This window comes from Grus americana, chromosome 2 (genome assembly GCF_028858705.1).
Source record: "Grus americana isolate bGruAme1 chromosome 2, bGruAme1.mat, whole genome shotgun sequence".
Lineage (NCBI taxonomy): Eukaryota > Metazoa > Chordata > Aves > Gruiformes > Gruidae > Grus > Grus americana.
In genome coordinates this window covers 5,006,078-5,030,685 of record NC_072853.1, presented here as the reverse complement: position 1 = coordinate 5,030,685, position 24,608 = coordinate 5,006,078, and the positions used below count along the sequence as shown (strand labels likewise).

The window sequence follows — 24,608 nt, the reverse complement described above, 5'->3', positions numbered from 1 at the left end:
TGTACCTGTGACCTTACTTATATATTTTGCTTGTATTTTGGACAGTAGAAATCAAACATCAATAGCAGCTCTTGCTTAGCTTTAAAGTTCCTAGCCAGAAAATATTTATCTATGGGTAGAAAAAAAAATTTAGTATTTACAGATAATAGAACAAGTCTAGCTTTACTATCCAACCTAATCATCTCAATGCATTGGAATAAGGCATTATTTGACTACAGGCTGGGCGAGGAATGGATTGAAAGCAGCCCTGAGGAGAAGGACTTGGGGGTATTGATTGATGAGAAGCTCAACATGAGCCGGCAGTGTGCGCTTGCAGCCCAGAAAGCCAACTGTGTCCTGGGCTGCATCAAGAGAGGTGTGACCAGCAGGTCGAGGGAGGTGATCCTGCCCTTCTACTCTGCTCTCGTGAGACCCCACCTGGAGTACTGCATCCAGCTCTGGGGGCCCCACTACAGGAGAGACATGGAGCTGTTGGAGCGAGTCCAGAGGAGGCCATGAAAATGATCAGAGGGCTGGAGCACCTCTCCTATGAAGACAGGCTGAGAGAGTTGGGATTGTTCAGCCTGGAGAAGAGAAGGCTCCGGGGAGATCTAATTGCGGCCTTCCAGTACCTGAAGGGGCCTACAGGAAAGATGGAGAGGGATTGTTTATCAGGGAGTGTAGTGACAGGACAAGGGGTAATGGGTTTAAGCTGAATGAGGGTCGATTTAGATTAGATGTTAGAAAGAAATTCTTTACTGTGAGAGTGGTGAGGCACTGGAACAGGTTGCCCAGAGAAGCTGTGGATGCTCCATCCCTGGAAGTGTTCAAGGCCAGGTTGGATGGGGCTTTGGGCAACGTGGTCTAGTGGAGGGTGTCCCTGCCCATGGCAGGGGGGTTGGAACTAGATGATCTTTAAGGTCCCTTCCAACCCAAACCATTCTATGGTTCTGTGATTCACTTTGCTAAATTGATCCTCTATGAAGCCTAGATGCCTGCAGTTAGACTGTACGATTTACTACTCCCTTAGTGTATGTCAGGGAAATCTCTTAGCATCCTACACTTAAAACATGGGACATAATAAGAGATCAAGGGGGGAAAAAAATATTTAACAAACTTTTAAACATAGCATCACTGTCTTTAGTAGACTGGGTGTTTTTTAAAGCTCAGTCAATGAATTTAAGATGCCTGAACACAGAATTTACAAACAAGAAATACAATATTGTAAAGCACGTATGTTACCAGCTGCTTTTCCATACACATAGATTTTTATTTATATTTTTTAATAAAGATACCATCTAAATATCTTACACCAATTAATGCAGTAAGCAAAACTGGATTAAACCTTGACTCCATAAGGATGCTTCACAGGAACCCAAAAGTCTATGAAAGAGGTAGATACTATTTTTGTAAACACAGACGAAAAAAACTCATGGTTTGAACCACAGAAAACCACAAAGAGACTGAAGACTGAACAAGGAGTTTATGAAGCACCAACGTTATCCGCACAGTGCCAGAACATCAGCATGGTTTTCCTTTGAAAACATCTATGATTGTCTAGTTTTTAATTCAATTGGGTTTTGAATCATGCACCTCTAATGCTCATGTCCGCTGTAAAGGCAGACTAGCCCTCTTATGTTTCTAATTCTCAATTAGAAATTAGGAAAATTGATACTTGTATAACAAGTACTTAAAGAAACACAAATGGCACCATCAGAATTACCCAGCCAACGACTGAAACTTGACCTGTCCTGTACATTAAGCTTTAATGGCCTGATTTGCATTGGGACTAACTACCAGCAAGTCTTCTTCAAGCAATTCCTAGATATTAACCGAAATCAACCCACCAGCAAGCAAAAACTGAACTAAATTAAAAGCCATTATCAGAATTTCTTCCCTCTTCAGAAGGCAGTGTGCCTTCTGGAAAATTAACAAACAACTGTCTTTTATGTACATGCTACATGACCACTAAATAAATGGTTTGCACCTAAGATTTTTAGCAACAGAGTCCTAAACACACCAGAAGCTTAAGACAGCAAACTGAGCAGGTTTGTCAGGTTCCTGATTTCTCTTCTGCTGAAGATCTGAAGTCATCAAGATTATAATACACCCAAGAGTTTAAAAAGAAAAACCTTCGTTCTAGCAATTGGTTCTTTGTAGACTTCACACTGTTGAGGCAACACCCGATTCAATCAAAGCTATTCTTGCTTTGTGGAAAGGTGCGTTAGAGAACTCTATCCTCTAATATTGCACAAAATTCAGATTTCATCATTGCATTTGAGTTCTAAGAAAATGCCGTGTCAAACCCTCAGTTCTACTGAATTTTAGTTTTCCCCAAGTTTCACATGGAGACTTCAGCTGTCACAAACAATTCACAAAAAAGTAAGTAAAAACTAATTCTGTCTTCCTATACATTTACCACCCAGTGTATCAGAGCGCTGACGCTTTCGGATTCCACTGCATAAACAGAAGCTTGGTCACTACTTTTCAAATAAGTATGTTTGTGTAGCTGGTAGCTTAAACAGACCTTGTCTGCACTCTTGGTGAAATATTCCTTGCAGTATTTCAGAATAGGGGGTTCAAAATAATTATTGCAATAACCAGCCAATACAAACTAATGTTACATATGATGCAAAATTATGGTTTGCATGTGACCGAACATGAATCCTTCCCGTGGAATTCACCCCACAGAAATGGAGTGAACATTCACACTTTAATACTGACTTAGCCTCAGTCTTCACAATAATCATTCTGCTTTTGCTTTGGCTTAAGCAAATCTTAGAACATAAACAAAAGGTAACCCCATACACACTCCAAAACTCACTTTTAAAACAGGTACAGGCAGCTTTGTAAGATTATTTCAGCCGTGAAAGCACTGAACTATCATTTGGCCAAATACTGAAATATAATTGAATCATTCAGGAGTCACCTCAACTAAATACTTTCATCCAAGGATTTAAAGTCCTAAAAAAATCAATGACAAAAAAAGACCCATTGATGTCTTGTTTAGTGTCAGCTATAGCAAATGTAAGGAAACAGAACTGATGGGGACCCCTAGGTATTATCTAACCCATCTCCCTACTCTGAAGCAGAGCCAACCATTAACATGCTGGGAATGGTTAATCTAGGGAGTTTTGGAATTCCCTCAGTGGTAGTCTTTAAGAGAGGATTAGGTAACTTAATGCAGTTGGTTAAACTGGAAAGCCTTTCCAGTTCGAACTTTCTCCTAATACGACACTGAATTTATCTTGTAACAATTAATACACGTCATTATTTTTCCATTCCTAGCTAACTCCCCAAATTAGTCAGAATACCAAATGCCTATAAACATACAGAAAACAGTAAGAAATGACACCACCATTGCAAAACCATAGTCAGGTCATTTTTCTGAAATATAGGAAGTTCCTCATTAAGACATGGTCCTAATTAGCCCAGTTTTCCTTGGGGCAAGGGGGAGAGGGAAGCAATGAGTAAATACAGCTTTCTAGCATATTCTTACTCCTCTACTTCACATTTTTAATCAAGCTGGATGTCAGGACATACAATTATACATTCATTTCACTTCGTGCAGTATAACCACTCTGGTGCTTTTACTTAATATGAGTTAGTCCCCCATCCCAGGAATTAGGCATCCTCCACTCTCAGGCTGGATTGAGGGGGTGCATGGAAAGACATTTCCCTGAAAGCCTTTTAGGTTTCTATAACGAAAAAAATAACCTCAAAGGGGGGCATAAACCAGCACAGCCCTGAGAAATGCATCTAAAGTAGCACATATACAGGCTGCCATACAACCCCAAAGTTGTCAGTCAAAACTTCACAGCCCAGCAAGAGTTTTGATCTATGACACCAGTGAGTTCCTTCATTGCAGGAAACTGAGGCCTGGAATGGACCAGAGCCAAATAACCCTGAAGGAACTAAAGATTACAACTGTGTGGGGACAAAATAGGGAAACAAACTGAGAAAAATTCAATAAATCAATGGTAATATTTTTAAAGGCTAATGGTCAAGGTTCAGGAGAAGCAATGATCACAACCCAGCCGTCAGAGAAAGTATCCTCCTCGCCAAAGGATTTACACTGACTATGTTAACAGCAGACAAAATCGAGGCAAAAAATCAAGATAAATAGAGATAGTAATAGACAAAAAGGCCTGCAAATGTATCTGGAGTACAATCACCCAAAATATGCAGGTGCTTATGGACAAGAATGAAGAGTTACTAGTAAGAGAAATTGGTAGTATTAAAATTATTTAATAACAGTAGAGAAGAGAAGAAAAAAAAAGACAACGCTATATACAGTGTACATTGTTCCCTAGCCCCTGAAATTATATCAAAGTGACACCCGGGGATCATGCTGATCACAAACACAGCATGTTGATCACAGATAACTGCTAAAGCAAAATAAGTACTCAGCACACTGCATTTTTCTTATAATGCATTAAGAATGCATTCTCAGTCTATTCTCTAACAACACAAACCATGAAAACGAAGAGCTTTTCTCGAGAACGAACGCAATGGAAATGCCAGAACACCTGCACTAAGCACATATTATGCCTGGACTAGAAATAAAAGAGCCTCAAGTGTATTATCACACGAAGGAGAACACAGCATTAATTTCTCTCATTATCAGAGTTTTACAATTCAGTTAAAACTTCAGGTTTTTAAAAGTAAAGATACTAAGAAAACATAAGAACTCATAGAAATGGAAAAAATCCCAATATAAACCTCAATTAGGCTTCAGCGTTCCAGACATAAACTGAAATCAAGATACTTACCCTTAAAACTTAACCCATACAAATAAGTTTTAAAAGACAATGACATATCTAGAACGCCTGAAAGACATTTTCAATATTGCTATTTGCTGGATAGCAGAATTCAGCAATATTTGCCCAACATTGCCCTCTGGTGCCTAAAAAAATTTTAGTTTAATGGTGACAATCAAATCAAGGCTGAAGTACTGTCATATCCTTTACCTAAACATATGAAACAAAACAAACCAAACAAAAAACTCCCACAAAACCCACACACACGACAAAAAATAATAGTTAGATTTCTTTTCCTTTGAGTCTTATACCTTATTTCAAGTAATACTATTTAGTAATCATTGCTCTTTCTGATCTTATAGGAAAAGTTTACCCATATACAAGGTTTCCTCCAGGGAATATACAAGTCACAAACAAACCCCCCACAATTTTACATTTCCTTGTATTCTTATAAAACTATTTAAATTGTCTTAGAGTGAATATATGCATGCTATTATCAGAGCACGTCTTGAAATCACTTCAAACCTCGATTTAGTTTTAGAGAAACAAAACCACTGATAAATAAATGGTAGCATTTGAGGATGCTGTTAAAACAACATGAGTATGTAACTGCTTTTTTGTAGCCTTTACTTACAATCCTGAAATGCAATCATTCTTCTTTTTAAAGTAACACTGCCATCAAAGTCAGTTTTCACGCTGAGCATACTTTATACAATGTTGTCAAATACTTTACACAAAAACTGTCAAATATTTATTTAAAAGGAAATTTTCCCTACTATTTCTAATAAGATTTTAAGCAGACCTAGAAAACACCAAATACGACTGTTTTTATCCTCCTTCCCCCTCACTTTTTTTGCGTACGTTCTTGCCCTATATAGCTATAATTAAATGTAGTTTATCAGTAAGTAAATAATCTCTCAAGACGGCAGAAACAGCACAAAGATGTGAACTCACTAAAGAGCAGTTCACAGAAACAATTTAAACAATCATAAGCTAAGTTATGGGACTGATTATACATAAAGATTTAACAAAATTGTAGATGTTATTTTTAAATATCAACACAGCGCTCTTGGCTACTGATACAGTTTTGAAGTTCACCAAAGAAAAAAGTGTAACAGCTATTCTTATTCATTCATCAAAATACCACACCTAAATTGTCTTCAAATAAATACAAGCTCCAAACAGAAGGAGAACTGTAGAACAAAGACTTTTTTTGAATAATGAGCTTTAAATACCATAAATGACATTACCTCCATGTTTTGCAGTAATATTTCTTAGTTTCTCAATATTAATTTATTAAATGCAATTTATACTGTTCTGTATATATTGTAGCCTTCTTAGAACCACAATTATATTTTTTACAGTAAGTGCAGACAAAATGCTTTTACTCAATAAATAACATTGCCTCAAAATTTCCCAGCTTTTTATTTTTCCTTTAATATGAACCTTAAGAAACAAAGAGGAAAAATTAGTTAACATCTTCGAGGACTTAACACACTTTGCAGCGCACCTTCATACGCACTTTAATAGTAGATCTCATCAGACTGTACCATGATTTAAACATTTGCCCCAAGATACAAAATAAATCCATCAGAGATTTACCAGAATTTTTTGGATTTTTTTGAAGGCCTGAAACCTGAAGGTCATTTTTTTTCCCGGACAGAAAAAAGGCTTAGTAATTGCAAGAGAGATAGAGTCTATCGTTCACATACCTGAACAAGTCTATACAGAAATCAATATTCCTGGAAAAAAAAGTGCTATATACACTTATTTACAGCTGAACATCAGACCTCCTGTTAATTTGGACTCCACCACCAGGATAGCAAAAATATTCTGTCTAATCCATTGCAGTCAAAGCTAATTCTAAGTTTTATTAAAGCACCTCATCTGATCACCCCTATGATCTGTCCTACTTTATCCTATTGACTAAAATACACAGTTGTTGGACCTAATCACGTCTGTATTCCATGAATAAACATTTTCATTTAACATTTTACAAACACTCTTGCACCTTTCAACTATAACTAACACTTTCTTGCAGCCTTTAAACTATATGGACAAAACAAAAACATGAAATAGAAGAAGACAGAAAATACAGAAATGGGACGCATATGAAGAATAGGGATCTAAATAGAGTTCCAAATCATGAATATGCATGACAGAGAATAAACAGCAAGAACAACAAAGATGAGCAAAAAGCTTTCAGAACAATAAAATAAAACAACAAAAATCAACTTTTCCGACAGTACCGGGCTTATCATCTGAGCAACACTGATCAAAGTCTTGTCTCCACAGTCTCATGTCAAGTCTAAAAATTCAATTTCTTTTACTTAAGCGTACCTCAATTAAACTACATGTACTCAGCATGAATACTGCAAATAATGAAAAAGCTGAAGAAGGTTTTCAATGAGGAATCATTCTCCTTAACAACTTGTGCTCAATACTGAATTGTGTACCATCACAGCTTTCAGCCGCAACAAACAGGAAAACACATTAGGAAAAGTACCAGGGTAAAAGTTTGGATCGATGCTTCCAGGATTCATTTAACATGAAATGAGTAAGCTAAGAGAACAATATATCATAAACTGAAAGACGAGGGAAAGGGAAAATTAGAAAAAAGGAATAAGACTATAGATTTCAGGACAGTTATGTGTTGATGAATGATGAATCACGAAAAGGGTAAAGAAGAAAGAAAATCAAGCAATGGAGAACTCAAAGCACTGCCAGTCATTGGAAACAAGTTCGAACAATTAGTCACACTGCAAAGGTAAGGTGCTGAGTCAGACAGAAGGAAAAATGTGGGACAAACAAGCTGAAACTGCCACTAAATGAGAAAAGGATACTCTTGCTATGAAAATGATTCTACAAGGCTAAATAATACGAAAGAGCGTGATATGAGATGAGAAATCAGACAACAAGGGGGCATGGGGACTGCAGGCATAAGTACACGTTAATAATAAAACAAAACATTTTAAAATATTAAACAACGCTTTGAATTATTAAAATAAAAACAAAAGAGTTTATTCTTGTGATAAAGTAATAACTATTCCTACATTCTAGAAAGCTCACAGATGAGACTGGAAAATCAGAACAATTTAGGCTGGAAGGAAATGCTAGAGGTCCTCTTGCCCAGCCCGCTGCTCAAACCAGGGCCACCTCTGATGGTAGTTTAGGTTTTTCACTGTCCTACACACTCAAGTTTTGAAGATTTCTAAAGATGGAGATCCCACGTTCTCTCTGGGAAACCTGTTCCGGCATGTGATCGTCCTCACAATTGGAAAAAGGGAATTTTTTATTAGCAAAGTTTTCCATTGCTGCAACTGACTCTCACCCTTACGTTGGGCACCTCTTGGAAGAGTCTGGCTCCGTTTTCTCTGCACCTTCCCATTTTGGGATCGAGGAAAGCAATAGGAATTACCCCTGTATTCTTCTCTTTTACAAACTGAACAGATGCAGCTCTTTGAACCCGTCCTCATCTGTCATACGCTCCAGCCTGCCAATCATCTCAGAAATACTGCTGGACTGATACCAGTATGACACTATTTCTATTGTATGGGGAGCTCCAAACTGGCCTTGGTTCTAAAGGCATTGTCTCTCAAATGCCAAATTGAAGGGAATAATTACTCTCCCCAACCTGTTGGCTACATTCTTGATACCACACACAAATCAAGCAAAATCAACTAATTTTTACCAATGTGATGACATTAGCGCACAGCAGAATTTCTCAAAGCACTCTATGGAGCACTGACTAAAGAATTACATTAATCACTTCAATTATTTGTATCTAGTTTGCATGCCTGCTTCCTCTTATGCTTACCAATGAAACTGAAATTCAGTATCAAATCAAAGATGGAACTTTATCACTCTAAGAGTAAAAAGAAGTATTCATGCTGCTACAATTAATTTGCTCAGGGAACGGATGGAGTGCACATCTATGCAAATAACTGTATTCTGAGTTCTTAAGTGTATGTAAGCACTCATAAGAAATTTCCTCATTAAGAAATTATCTAAACCCAGTTTTTTAAATATATAATTACATCATTACTTACACAATGCAAAATAGACTATAAATCAAAATGTTCTTAAGTAAATTCCTATAGAGAGTCCTTTCTCACATGCAGCTTTACAATTACTTTTTCTATTCATTCCTAATAATCTGGAATACTTCTGTGAGGGTTAGATAAAATGCCGCTGATGAAACCAGTGCGCTAGCTTCCAAGAATGAATTTTATTATGCTATAAGCACAATCTTTGGGCATGCTCGTTTCCTGTGGAAAAACACTTTATTATATGTAGTATATTTTAAGTAATTTAGGTCAAATTGTTTGACTAGCCACTGCAGTAGACCTATCAATAAAAAACAGACAAAAATTCTGAGTAAATAAATATACGCTGATTCACTTAGCCTAACAGAATAATGGGCTCTAAGAGATGGGATTTAGTTATTAAAGCAATATTAAAGGTAAAAATATTTAACATAAAGGACAACTCTGGATTAGGACTGAGTGGAGATTAAGTTGGTTTGGTAGCTAGAGGACTTTTAACCTTTAAAAGGATAATAATTTAAAAAAAAAAATTCAAACTGTTAGTTGGCATAAAGAGGGAAAAAAACCCCAATTTACTTTGTTTCAGGATACACTGCAAGCAGTCCACAAAATTAACATCATAGAGTCGACTGAAGTAGTAGACAGTTTGGGCTTGAGCTTTCTAACCTTCCATGCTTCTCTGGTATTTTAGCCCTTTTTTCTCTCTCATCTTAGCTTACAGTGCTTTCCAATAACATATATCCTTGGGAACAGCAGATCCATGACCTGAAGCTTCTATTAAAAACCAAAGCTTCTCAGAACTATTTCAATTCCTCAGATTTTTAAAAATGTGGTCAAAATGGGAATTTGAAAAGCTAGGATGAATGCAGATTTTTAAATTACAGTAGTAAGTATACACTAATTATTAGGTTTCCGGATATAATTATTACTTGAAAACCAGTATACGTAAATTATGTAGCATGAGTTCTAGTCAATGCAGAAAGGTACAGAGTTGATTTATGGGTCAGTAACAGTAAAGCATTTAAACACTCTGAATGGCAGAGATTTTCATTTCAGTACCTCATTACCAACACATATGAGAAAATTCACAGTATTGCACTGTTAAACTGAGGTTATATTGGCTTAAATTATTTTTTTAACTATTTGATTTATAGAAAACCATATCTGAAAGTTCAACTGAGAAGTTTTTCAGAAAAAATAATAAAAAGGGGAGATGTAGGAAGATACATACCATGTTTTCTACTCGGAGTTCAAAAGGCATAGGGTTGTACACCATCAGCTGAACTTCACATACATCTCCCTGGACCCACTGGAAATCTACATGAAATGATCATAGAATTAATGCAAGAATTACTTAATCATAGTGTTATAAAAAAGTAGCATCAGCTGAGCTGTCAGACTGCTATATTATCTTTATTTTCTAAATTAACATCTCAGTATAATCTTCACAGTCCAAGGCCTATTCAAGCACATGTGGGACACAAGCTGTAAATCCCAGGCAAAGCGATGGGTTAAAGGACTGGAAACATTCATTAATACAGTAATAGCGCTCCAAAAAAATGCAGTGTGCTGACATTACATTGGCAAAATTAACTCAGGCATCAATTCAAAACAATACTTAAACACATCCTCGTTGTTAAACACTTAAAGGTTTACATACTTGGAGTTAGGTACAGAGTACACATAGCCTTGGATAATTAAAACTCAGATAAAAAGCAATCAGATAAGGAATGAACACAACAGGAAGAAGGCAATTAAAAATAATGGAAACAAATCTTTGTATAGACACAGCTGATGATACAGAATAAATACAAGATCATTCTTTTGAGAAGGAAACAACAGCTCACCAGCAAGATACCACCTTAGTTTCCTCCCACTAATTTTCTTTGGGAAACAGTAAGTAGTTTGGGAGACGCTGTGAGAGGGGAAGATGACACTAGGATCTACAGGTACTGATTTTTCGGAGGTTCACAAAAATGGAGACTTAAGCAATAATGCAAATTATTTAGTAACTTGTGGAAACACTTAGGAAAGACAATGAACAAAACTAGGTCAGGAATAAGATGTACTTTCAGTTTATATATCTCTCTAAATGACAGAGGTTCAACTTTAAACTTCACCCTGCCAACTTTAAAATTTTGTTTGGGTTTGGGTTTTTTTTCAATTTAAGGAGGAGAGTTGTTTATGGAAGTGAGGTCAGCAGCAGAGACACAAGTTCTGAGGAACTGTTCAATGCAGAAAGAATATTTTACATCAGCACTTCATAATCTTTTCAGCCCACAAGATCCTGTCCAGACTTAAAACTGAATGTGACAAGATTCTCCATACAAGCTGAGGATCTGCAGTCCAAATAAACAAAAGGTGGTTTAACTCTATTTATTAAATAAATTACTATAAGCTAATCTATAACATACATGGATTAACTTTTACAAGTTTACTCAATTTTAACATACGTTACTAACACTTTTTTAGTAGGATATTAGAAAGTCTATGGTAAAAAAAAACCCAGGAATATTGAGACTGTAATTTACAGTTGAAAACACCAGTACTCTAATTGTACATTCACAATCATTTACTATCTGATTACATTTTGCAAGCAATATTAAAGAGCTCAAGGGAGATGTACTTGATGCAAATGTTTAACTGCAATTAATGCTAGTGGAAATTAAAAACATACATTCAGAGATATGAACAGGTTATATTACTATGAAACCTGAAAAGTAAAACTGTTGATTAAAACAAAACATTCAAAAGCACAATTGTACGAGATGTTCTGTAAATTTCTTTTTATTTAATTGCTTATTAGGGTCCACAATGTCTTATGCATTCTGCAGTCCCCAAAAGAATGTTACTCCTCTGAAGAGGCATTCTACAGAGCACTTGTAGTAGCCAAAAGCAGGCATTTCAGTCCTTCTAAATTAATTTCCACGTTATAAGAACTACCGCAAAATTGGAATGCCTTTTCTGAAAATGCTTTCAGTGCAACCACATAAAGTGATTCTTAAAAAGTCAACGTACCAGAAAAACATGTTGGAAACTCTTGACTTAATCTAAGTATCTCTAAACAAAGGGAAACTATTAGTTTATCTGATGCTTTAATCTTAAAAAAAAAAAAAGCCTACGCCGGTACATTTTTACAGATTTGATCCCTTCCCTCAGGGTGGAACACTCCCTGAACTGCCTCCTTACAGTAGTGCTGTAGCCGCGGGAAGCCGACGGCGGCAGCACAGGCGGCAGCACCCGGGTGCTGAGATCACTGTGAGGCTTGCGAGGTCCCCGCCGGGTGTCTGAGGGGGTTTCTGGGCCCACCGCCCCCTTGGGCTGTGTGTGGAGAGGGACCGGCCCGCAGGACGGCAGGTCCCACCAGAGGAGAGAGGCGGGAAAGAGCGGCTGTCCCCGCGGGCGGCCCGAAGCGCGGGCAGCCGCACGTACCGGCCCTCGGGGAGCGGCAGCCCCCGGGAGCGCCGCGAACAGGCAGCGGCGCCTGAGGGAGCGGGACCAGCCCAGGAAGGGCTGCTGCTGCTTCTGCTTCCTCGCAGGCTTAGGCTGCTGCCCCCACGGTCACCCCAGCTAGCTGGTGCTGTGCAAGCCTACCCAGCACCTTGAGGTCTCCAGGGGATTAGAAGGGCTGATTAGGCAGTGCTGCGAGGTTGGCAGGAGCGTGGTGGTAGAGACCAGGCGAGGGCTGTGGCTCTGCAGCGGACAGGAATCGGCTACCCTGCCAGGCAGGCTGGGCTGAGTGGAGGCAGCCACCCAGAGCTTGCTGTCAGAGCAGCTGCTGGACAGGCAGAGAGAGGGCTGCAAAGACTGCACCCCTGCGTCCTGGGTGGAGGGGGGTGGAAGCTCCACCTGTGCAAGGTGTGCTCTGGTGGGGTCACTCAGGCAGGGGGTGGAGGAGCTGCAGGAGGAAGTTAGACAGCTATGCTGTCTTAGGGAGGGTGAACAAGACTTAGCAAGAAGTAGTACTAGGGCCCTGTGGCACTGACCTCCAAGGACTGCTGAACAAAGAGCTTCAACAGGGAACTGACAGCACCTTGGAGCAGGAAGCACCATGGCTTCTGGTGACCCACAGGAACAGGATATCACTGCAGTCCCCTTCCTTTTAGGTACCAACTAGCAACAGATAGGCAACCTTGGCAGCTGACAAAACCCATGAGCAAAATTCACAGGGAGAAGCCACACCAGCAGCACAGACTAAAAGCTGCAAAAGGGCGCAGCAAGTGCTAGTAATGTGTGACTGTTGAGAGGCACCGAGGCACCTATCTGCCCACCTGGTATACAGTCAAGGGAGGTTTGCTGCTTGCCAGCAGCCAAGATCTGGGATGTCAGAGAGATGACTGCCATAACTAGTTAAAAGCACAGACTGCTGTTGCCTACTTCTTCTCCATGTGGGCAGCAATGACACAGGAAAGCAAAACCTGGGCAAGATCAAGCAGGACTTCAGAGTCCTGGGGGAACAAGGGTACAGGTGCCCAAGTGATCTTCTTTGTCTTGCCAGTCAAAGGGTGCAGGCAGAAGATGCATCATGCAGATCACAACCTGGTGGTGTCACTAGGGCTTCGGTTGATATGATCATGGGATGGCATTCATGAATACAGCCTATTGGGGAGGTATAGGATCCGCCTATGGAGAAGGGACAGATTGGCTAACAGATTGGCTTAGTGAATTGTGCTTAAACTAACGAACTTGGGGCAGGTAGTCTCCAAAGTTGTGACAAGTGCAACATGTTGTGCCTGGGATGACACAACCAAAGAGCCCAGTACAGGCCAGGATCTCTGTATGGCTGGGGAGCAACTTTGCTGGAAGGGACCTGGGGGTCCTGGTGGACAACAAGCTGAACAGGAGTCTGCAGTGCGCTGCTGCAGAAACAAAGGCAAATTGGATCCTGGGCTGCATCCGCAGGGGCATTGCTGGCAGAGACAGAGATGTGATCATCCGATTCTACTCAGCCCTTGTCAGGCCACACCTGCAGTACTGTGTCCAGTTCTGGTCCCCACAATTCAAGAAAGACGTGGACAGACTGGAGAGGATCCAGAAGAATACCATGAAGATGATCAAGGGGCTGGAGAAGCTGCGTCATGAGGAAAGGCTAAAGCAGTTAGGTCTCTTCTCCAGGGAGAAAAGAAGGCTCAGGGGAGATCTTATCACAGTATTCCAGTCCTTAAAGGGCAGCTACAAAGAGGACGGAGGCTCTCTCTTCACAAGGAGCCATCTGGAGAAGGCATGGGGCAATTAGGTACAAGTTGCACCAGGAGAAGTTTCATCACAATATAAGAAAGAAATTTCTTACAGTGAGAACAATTATTCACTAGAACAACCTCCCCAAGGACATGGTGGAGTCCGCATCATTGGAGCTTTTCAAGATGCAACTGGACAGGGTGCTCAATGATCTTATCTAGGCTCTCTTCCCCATGAAAGGTTGGACCAAATGATCTTTCAAGGTCCCTCCAACCTGGGCCGTTCTATGATTCTATGATTTATTTGCAGAGAGGGAGGAAGGGAGGGGGGAATATATATATATATGTATATATATTTCTATGTGTATGTATATATATATGTATATCATCTTCTCATTCCCTCAGAAAAACATGACTAGTCCCTACCACCACCAATACAACCACTTCTGGAGATCTCACCAACTGCCTCTGGTTTGCATTCCAGAAGATCTAGCTACCCTGTGTAAAAGGCACCAGGGCAATACTACAGAATTGCTTCCTCGGAGGAAAAGCTTTTGACAGGAAAGGTAAAATCAGGTTATGTAGTCCTAGGTAAAGAGTTATATTTATATCATCTAATATAAATATGGCATTAGTTGCCAGATTTACTAATGGAACCATTCTTGCTGCTTTAGACTATTAGCACTTCAAAACAAAAAACCCCACCACTTTATGTCAAAAATCAGTAGCATACTTATGACTAGCATGCTATTAAAGCCATTTAACCAGAATATAATTATCCCATTTATTGTTTCCAATCAGAAAATCTTATCAAGCTGAAAGCTGAAAACATTTCCTCAAGACTTTCTAAAGGGTTTTGTTTGCCTTTGGTTTGTCGGTAGTGTTTGATTTCCTTTGCTGTAACAATAATTTAACCAAAATATGGCTTACATATTTCTGTGTAAGAAAAACAGAGTTCACTTGTTCTTGTCCTTGTTTTTAATTAAATACATGTCATTAAAATATTCTCATTAATTTCAAAGTTTCTTAAGTTTCTCAGCTTCTTGCAAAGGAATTATCTGGTTTTGGTTTGTACCTTCTTTTGTCTGTGAAACTTTGAATGAAACATTAAAGGCTTTTAAAAGTGAATGCACTGTGTATATACTTCAAAAAACAAATGCTTTACAAGATCACAAGCAGTTCAGACATCTCCTTAGGCTAAATAAAAACCTAAAAGGAAAAACTGCCCTGTATAATTTAAAACTCCTATGGTACACATGGCATATAAACAAATCCTAACTTGAACTGTTTGAAAAAATGCCGGTTTCTTCTGTATCCATCAAGGAACATGAATACTGCATAATACAACTGTTTGACAAGATTACCAACAGGGTTTTATTTAAATGAAAAAAACATGACAAGGTAGTCCTAAGAGATTAAATGTTGCAAATTTAATTGTGAATCAATTTTTAAGCAAATTAAGAGAAATAAGCCATTTTCCAAAGAAATATTTCTTTAATGAGAAAGCACTTATAGATGTTCCCACAAATCTACATTTTTTAAATTTCTTATCTTTTACTTAATTCGTATTTCTTACCCTTTTTTTAATTTCTTATCCTTTGTGTTTTGAAATCAAAGTAGTGCTGCAGCAAAGTAGCACTAAACCATGTCCATCCAAATTGCCAGATAATAATCCGTACCTCTGCGTATTTCCTAATTCCTCCTGTATTTTCAATAAATCATTGACACATATCATCATAAAACAAACTAGAAAATGTGCGTGTTCTTCTCAAGGTGAGGGATATCATCTTAATCAGGGGTCCACAGCACAGGCGGGTTAAGCCCAACATCTAACCTAGAAGATTGCGTGGAAAAAGCCTACAGCCCCACATGTTAGAATGAAGAAATGTTACAGAGAGATTCTCCGAGTACTGGCTCTGCAGGCCAGGCACAATCCAGATGAACAAGCCAAGTGGTTTCCACACTGGTGGAGAAAGTTAATTTTAAAAGTAGATGAAAGAGGACTGTCAGAAAAGAGGAGAGGGACAAGAAAGGAGAGTCCCAGAAAGCAATGCAATACACTACAACAGAATCACAGAACAGTTTGGGTTGGAAGGAGCCTCAAAGATCGTCTAGTTCCAACCCCCTGCCACAAGCAGAGACACCCTCCACTAGACCAGGTTGCCCAAAGCCCCATCCAGCCTGGTCTTGAACACTTCCAAGGACAGGGCTGCCACAACCTCTCTGGGCAACCTGTTAAATACAAACACACTACCACTAACCAGAGAATCAGAAATTACAGGAATCAGAAAACATTCCCACAGATGCACAGATTGGTAGGGGTTGGAAGGGACCTCTGGAGACCATCTAGTCCAACCCCCCCCTGCTAAAGCAGGATCCCCTAGAGCAGGTTGCACAGGATCGCATCCAGGTGGGTTTTGAATCTCTCCAGAGAAGGAGACTCCACAACCTCTCTGGGCAGCCTGTTCCAGTGCTCGGTCACCTTCACAGTAAAGAAGTTTTCCCTCATGTTCAGATGGAACTTCCTGTGTTCCAGTTTGTGCCTGTTGCCCCTTGTCCTGTCACTGGGCACCACTGAAAAGAGTCTGGCTCCATCCTCTTGACACCCACCCTTTAGACACTTATAACCATTGATGAGATCCCCTCTCAGTCTTCTCTTCTCCAGGCTAAACAGACCCAGCTCTCTCAGCCTTCCCCATACGAGAGATGCTCCAGTCCCCTAGTCATCTTCACAGTCCTCCGCTGGACTCTCTCCAGTAGTTCCCTGTCTCTCTTGAACTGGGGAACCCAGAAACGGACACAATCTCTCTCACATGCCTTCATACTTGAAAGAGGTGGAGAGCAGGGAACAGAAAATGAAGTTCAGGAGGAGCGCATATGCTACTCAAAAGTTTCTGCCCTAACTCGTTCCTTCGTTATTTGAAGAATTAGTTGTAGCTACTTGCTAAATGTTTAGTATTTTACAATGCAAAGCATGATACAGAAAATCTATCAAACCTTGATGACATTTCAAAGTACTGCTTTTCTACTTTTTCTTTTTTTTTGGTGATTTTTTACTAAAAACAGTAACAGAAGGCGCAAAATTAAGATAAACACCATTCTGCAAATTTCTGTATTCAAATTTTTACAATCAGTTCTATTCCATAGTCACACAAGTCCTTTTTGTGCTGACACTAATGCTTATGTTAACAATTATCATGCATGTGATATGCACAAAAGCAACAAAAAGGACTACTAATATTTGTAACTTAATCCAGGATTTGAAACAAGCCATGTAATGTTTCCAATGGCACAATTACTACACTGAAGAGCTTTATAATAAATGAAATAATCCTCTAGCAGAAAATGACTGTAGTATTCTAAACACTGTTTTCTGATTTTTGCTTTTCTGATTTTTGCTGAACTGTCTTTAAGACTAAGCAGACAGTTAATTATTCTGAGTTTAAGTTAAATCATAATATGATATCAACTAGATGCATTTTTTTTCTCCTGAAAGAGATAAACTGAAAACCAATTTTAAAATTCTAATAGCCTAACATCATTAATCAAAAATAAATTTAAAAAAATTTCCAGGGGTGATGAACTACCACAGTCCAGTTTCCTATGGATTTGCGACTTTTGGCCAAGAAACTACAGCTCATTCATCTGATTTTTTTCATTTTCGTGATGCTACCCTTCTTAGAAAAGGGGAAACCCCAACAGTGCATCTAGCTCAGGGCACCACACGTGATAACTGGCTAAGCTGGCTGCTGCCGAACAGAATGTGTCAGAACTAAGTCTTCTCTGATTTCTCTTTTGTTGGAGAAGGAGATAAAACTAGTTTATTTCCTCTGAAAATCAATTTTATCATCTATGAGACTTCATTCCTCTGAAATTTGAAACTGTCCCATGGAGAACAAAGCTTTGCTTTGTCAGAAATTCAGGCTAAAAAGCTGATTATTTCAAATACAAGGAAGTAATGTTCAAGTTTCCTTTCCTTGACCAAGAAAGATTTTCTAATTTAACAAAACAACATAAAAATACTGCAAAATATTCTTACCTATTTTCTTATTTCTTTCTTCCCCACGACTGTGCGCAATAATTGGAGAATATATGAAGGGGCTTTTGGTTGACACATTCTGACCAAGTAGACTTTTCATTTTGTGAGGTCGGAGACTGGTCGGGAGGTTCAAGAGCTTCACAGATCTGTTGAATAAAAATACTTTTATAGATGTTTGTGTTAAAAATGAACTGGTAAGTACTAAATGACTCTCTGAGTAGGTACTATTTAAAACACCTGAAATGGAAAATGCAAAGTAAACACCTACAGTACAAACGACAGTAATATCAACCCAAGGAAACTAAAGGTAGTTTCAGAAAGCTCTCAGAAAACAAATACCAAAGGAAAAACATCTTCTGTAGAAAACAACAAAACCAAAACTAGCCAGATCAGTGATTTGAAATCCAGCTATTAATTTCCAAGTCAAGTGCAGACTGAACAACAAATACACCACAAGTCCACTGCAGAAAGCAACCAAATATTTAACCTAAACCCAAACTAGAAACCAGACAAAAATTCATTGGGCTATGTATTACAAATAAAGAACTTCTCCAACGTGAATAAAACAGATTTTAAAACAGTTAAAATGCACAGAGTTGCTTCTGGAAGGAAGGAAGGAAGGAAGTGTCCCAGATATTTCAGTGTGTTTGCTGAATGACCAGAAAACAATTAGAAGAAAATGAATTATTTATTAGACTATATCCCTGTTAGACACAAATCCCAACAATATCATGCAGGGAAATCACTGGCCTTCCAATCCTGATGGGAAATTAAAGACTAAATATTGAGCATAAGAATAAGCAACAAATTAGTGGATAGTCAGTAAAAGAAGCAGCATCATAAAAGTCTGTAAGACTCCTAGTTACTTAGGGTCAGGAAGGAGTGAGGAAAGGAAAAACAAAAGGTGAATAAAGGCACCATTCAGTATCATAGCTATTTTGCTACAGTCTATTAAGCTTGAAGTATTTGTGCTTTTAATTAAGAACATCATGAAGAGACAAGACGCTCCCCCTTACAATCACTCATGGATTAAATCTCTGACTTTTTAAAAATTCAGTTTTCATGTTAAAAAAAATCCTATCGAATAAAACTACAATTTTTGCTAATTGCTAGAGGCATCCCACCACACTGATGTAGACAAGAAAGAATGACATAAAATGCTCACAAAACTCTCCAGCAGTAAATTTTTACAAGATGCTTAAAGATATAGTAGGCATGTACGAAGACATAAACAACAGAGTCTAGCGAAAACCCTAGGAGACTTCTAAAACCAATTAAGAGGCCAAGTGCAAGAATGCTAGAAAACCCCAACCTGTTCAAAGATTAACTCCCTTCTTCCCCCCATCCACCTCCCACAGCAAAACTTATCTCACTGGAATTCTTTGATAATTCCATAATAAACCAAAGAGGTTATAAATGTTACACTACATGATTAAGTTGTCATGTTTTATGAAGTTCTAAAATACTATGACAAGAGCACTGGAGCACTAAGAAACAAACCTGCCTTTCTCAGCTGGAAAGGTCATAGAAACAACTTAAAATCAAGTGTCTTCACTTTGAAAAGCAGGTAAGTAATCTTTTACATGTTAAAAGAGTTTTGCATCATTTACGAGATATAACTGAATTAATTCACTTGCCAAAGTTATAGAATTATACTTCATTTCAAAACAATAAACTATTACTGAGAACGTGACAATAATGCAAGTCCTCAGCACATTAAAGAAGTTATATCAATATCCCACTAATAAAGTACATACATACAAGAAAACAATTTGTTTTAAAAATTACCTCAATCATTCAAGATAACATGCTACTGCTGAAAAATAATGAACCTGTAAGAGTAACACTACACAGACATGTTTATCTGATATAAAACACCTGATAAGAAGTTACTAGATAACACTAAAAATATTTTGGAACAAAAAATAAATCACATCCATGTATTGTCTGTTGGTGATACTTAGTGTCAGCATCACGATCAAATGTAAAATAACAGACAGTGAGCCTGAGGAATATAGAGAAACTATGACAGATTCACGAATATTTCATATTTTGAAACCACTTCTGATAGAATTTTGTTACAAATTAGAATGCAACTTAAAGCAAAATACGTGAATGGTACTTATTTGAGGAAACAAACATTAAATTTGATAAAGTGCTAATTAAAAATAATTTTATTTTATATATAGAAGGAAGTGCTTTGGCTCATTCATCATTATTATATAAATACTGGTGGATAACTGTTCTTATCTTAACGGATGACGGTGGAAGGAATGTTCCTCAACCACAGCTTATACCCTTCACAGGTCATAGAACTGAACATGGCAAATATTTTAATTCCTGAACGTGAAAAGTTTCAGTAACGTACATTTTCTAGCCCCTGACCCAGTCCAAATGAATTCAAATGAGTGACAATTAGGAATTACAAAATAATTTCACTAGCTACCCAGAAGTTCAAAATCTTGTATTTGGAAAAAGTTGTGTTAATTAAAGACAACCTTGCTTAGAGGAGAAATGAAAAAGAAAAAAAAAAATTAAAAACTCACTCCACTAAGTAAACAGAGGGAAGGAAAACATAGCACCACGTAAATTTAAAGTAGTGAGAAGAGTATATAAGGACAAATAAAAGACATCAGTGGTGAAAAGGAAGAAAATTCATAGAATCACAGAACAGTTTGCATTGGAAGGGACCTCAAAGATCATCTAGTTCCAACCCCCCTGCCATGGGCAGGGACACCCTCCTCTAGACCAGGTTGCCCAAAGCCCCATCCAGCCTGGCCTTGAACCCTTCCAGGGATGGGGCATCCACAACCTCTCTGGGCAACCTGTTCCAGTGCCTCACCACCCTCATAGTAAAGATTTTCTTCCTTTTATCTAATCTAAATCTACTCTCTTTTAGTTTAAAACCATTAACCCTTGTCCTGTCGCTACATCCTGTTCCCTCAGGACCTGCAAATGCATTTCATCAGGTCCCATGGACTTGTGCACCTTCAGGTGCCTTAGACAGTCTACAAACCTGATCTTCTCCTACAGTGGGTAGTTCCTCTTTCTCCCAGTCCCTGCCTTTGCCTTCTGAGGCTTGGGCGGTGTGGCTAGAGCCCTTACCGGTGAAGACTGAGGCAAAAAAGTCATTGAGTAGCTCAGCCTTCTCCATATCCCAGGTAACCAGGTCTCCCATTTCATTCCAGAAGAGGCCCTCCTTTCATCACTGACATACCTATAGAAGCTTTTCTTGTTGCCCTTCATGTCCCTGGCCACATTTAATTCTGTCAGGGCTTTTGCTTTCCTAACCTGATCCCTGGCTGCTTGGACAATTTCTCTGTATTCCTCCCAGGCTACCTGCCCTTGCGCCCACCCTCTGTAGGCTTCCTTTTTGTCTTTGAGTTTGTGCAGGAGCTCCTTGTTCATCCATGCAGGCCTCCTGGTGTTTTTGCCTGACTTCCTCTTGGTGGGGATGCATCGCTCCTGAGCTTGGAGAAGGTGATCCTTGAATCCTAACCAGCTGTCTTGGGCCCCTCTTCCCTGCAGGGTTTTGTCCCATGGTACTCTACCAAGCAGGTCCCTGAAGAGGCCGAAGACTGCTCTCCTGAAGTCCAGGGTTGTAAGCTTGCTGTGCACCCTCCTCACTGCCCTAAGGATCTTGAAAATTCTTTCTTCTGTTAAATATATTAGGAAGAAACATAGTTTCAACATAAGTAAATTATGAAAATGGAAATAGTGCATCTATTAGAATAGCAAGACAATAAATTCTGGTGGGTTTTTTTTTTATTATAGAAAATACTAGATGATGATTTTATAGTCTGCTATAATGGAATACTTTCCAATCCAACATGCTTTTTACTTCTTAAGCTTCATGAAAAGAAATAAAAATTCATCAAGGAGCTTTCTAGATTGCACTACAGTATTTGAAATGTCAAAAAAAACCCCAGAATTCCAAGGGCTAAAAGAAAATACCTAAAAATATTATAATATTTAAAGCAGATCAATAATGATCAAGCATCTAGTTAAAAGACAGGATACACACACACAAAAAAAAGAAAGACGATAAAGAATACCATACTTAAATAAAGGACAGCTAGACATTAGATACTATTTAACATGAGTAATGGCAAACAAAAGATTTTGCCAAGCCAAATCTCTTCTATTGCTTTATAGGTACGGGGAAGAAAAAGGTAACAGTGCAACTAAATTCCGATTTCATTGTGGCACTTCAATGTTTGACAGTATTTTGATTAAGAAATCTGCATTCAAAATGAGCACCCCACATTAAATGGATTAAAAACTAGTAGACCATGAAATGCCAACAGTAAATAGAAATCACCATCGGTAAATGTGTTTCTAGAGGGCTCTAACATGGATTGAATCGGAAGCTTATGTTATTCAACATTGATCAAAACCACATTTCCACACATTTATAGTTCATATCAAAAATTAGCATGATTAGCTCTAAGAGCTCTGCAGTCCTGCAGCACGGCTGTTTTCCAACTAGCTGGACGGTTCTGCAATACACTAAATCTGCTGCATAGATGTAACTGGAGGCTTTAAATTTAGTTGCAACTAAGATTACGGATTTTTATCACTATGGCTTTTATAGAACTTTCAAAAGACGAGGAGGAGAGAGGAGGAGAGGAGCAGAAAGACCAATTCTTAACTGTTAAATAATGTTGATGTTGGGTTCCTCACCCCATAGCAAAACAGCAGCAACTATTTTCGACACTCCAAGCGCAGCCAGGTCAGCGCAAACTGATAGTGAAAATGAAGCACCTGGATGGTGAGCAATCTCTTAAAGCTAGCCCTAGGAACAAGTAAATATAATGTGCGTGTCCCCTTCTCTCAACATACAAAATATTTTAAGTGAGGCAGAGCCTTTCCCATTGATGTCTTGGTAATCCGTTGCCAAAGTTTTGACTGGCCTCTATTTGCACAACTCCTATAAAAAAACCCGATTCAATTGGCATTCCCCATATCTTCCAGACTTGAATTTTCTTCAATATTCAGCATGAAGAACAAGTACTATGGAATACATCCAGTACAATCCACCTCCTCCATGGTTTCAAAGTTAAGCAAAAACCTGAGACTAATTCAGGATTTAACACTTCACAGCTAAAGACAATGCTGCTTTTTTAGCACAAGTTAAGGGTTAGACCCAGAAGAGAAGTTTAGCATTGCATTTCTGCAGATATTTGATAGCCAAGGCAGACAGATACCGTAAACAGTCAGATTAAGGAAGGTAGTTTTGATTTTATACTGTGTAATACTAAGATTATTCCTAGAACAGAGATCTGCAAGAGGCACTAAGTGGCTGACAGCACTCTTGCTCTCAAAAGAAATTATTTTGTTTTAAAAACATTTTCATGGAAGCTTTTGCTCTGACTTCTCTCTACAATCACATAACTCAAGTACTAGAAAGGACTATGCAAGTTTGCTTAACTAACTTCCATCTTTTTAATACTATTTAACTTTTCTTGCTAAAAAAAGGCTAGGTTAAAATTTGCGCTAAGTTTGTCGTCTAAAAACTTTCAGGAGAAGAAATAGAGGCCTCCTCCATGCATTTAGCTGGGAACCTGCCTTCAGAATGTACTTACTCACCAGGGAACTCATCTAACACACTGTGGCAGGAGCACCCCCCTCCTCCCCATGGGTCTAACAGCTCGGCAGAGAGGGACGCGGTGGCTAGTTTGGTGGGAAGCAAGTGTGCTGTCGGGCACGTATGCAGAGAACCCCCAGCAATGTACCCCAGATCCCTGAGCCCACCAGAGACCACCTCAGCCAGTAAGTCCACCCAGGAGACCCCTCCACCAATGGGAGCCATATGCGACCATGACCAAGAGATGACCACAGCTCAGATCCAACCCAGGGTATAAATGTGGCCCCCGCCAAAGACCCCCTTTGAGTGCTTCTCCTTGGAGCAGCGGGTCCGTGACCAGAAGCCCTCCCTTTGGATGGGGATGCTATCCCAAGTAACTTCCTGGGATTGGGTGTCGTCACCTTACAGGTGAGTGTTATGCACGTTTTGTGTCATCATTTTAAGCTCAGATTCAGTCACACACTGTGTGGTATTAGTTCCCAACTGACGTCCTGGACCTGTAAATAAGTTGTGTCTGCTGAAGCATTTGTCATATGAGATCCCTCTTCAGTTTGACCATTCTGCCTTTTTCCTGACCCCATTAAACTCTTGGTTTAGAACATATTTTGTTGGTCTTACACACAGTTACCTGAACTCATCATTGGACATCTTTAAGGTCAATGGAAAATCAGTCAATAGAGTCCACATGCTCCAGTAATTCAACTCATCCTAAAGCAGATCTCTAAATTAGGTTACAAAAACCTGTAAGTAACTACCTATGTGTCTTGACTGCAAATATGACTGAGGATAGTAAAATATGACTGGGTTAGCCCTATACATAGATTTTTTTTTTTGTGAAACTAAATCAACTCCAAGGTCAGCTGTCAACCGACCAATTAGTCAACTAACTTTCCCACTGCAATACGTAGCTTTCATAGAATCACCGCATCATTTTGATTGGAAAAGACCTTACGTTCTAACAGTGAAAGTTTTGGCATCATATGTCCACACTGCATGTTTTCCAGCAAATAAGTTGATACC

The 24,608-nt window shown here is 38.9% G+C and overlaps 1 protein-coding gene across 4 annotated transcripts in view; it reads right to left on the bottom strand.

Annotated features, from left to right (window-relative positions):
• TRAPPC9 (trafficking protein particle complex subunit 9) overlaps positions 1 to 24,608 on the bottom strand; it is a 528,370-nt gene that overhangs the window by 449,329 nt on the left and 54,433 nt on the right. For all 4 annotated transcript variants that reach the window (XM_054814465.1, XM_054814467.1, XM_054814464.1 and 1 more), the window contains 2 exons: positions 18,002 to 18,147; positions 10,017 to 10,102 (listed from right to left, as the gene is read on the bottom strand). In XM_054814465.1, coding sequence (XP_054670440.1) covers positions 10,017 to 10,102; positions 18,002 to 18,147 — 232 coding nt within the window. The remainder of the gene's footprint in view (positions 1 to 10,016; positions 10,103 to 18,001; positions 18,148 to 24,608) is intronic.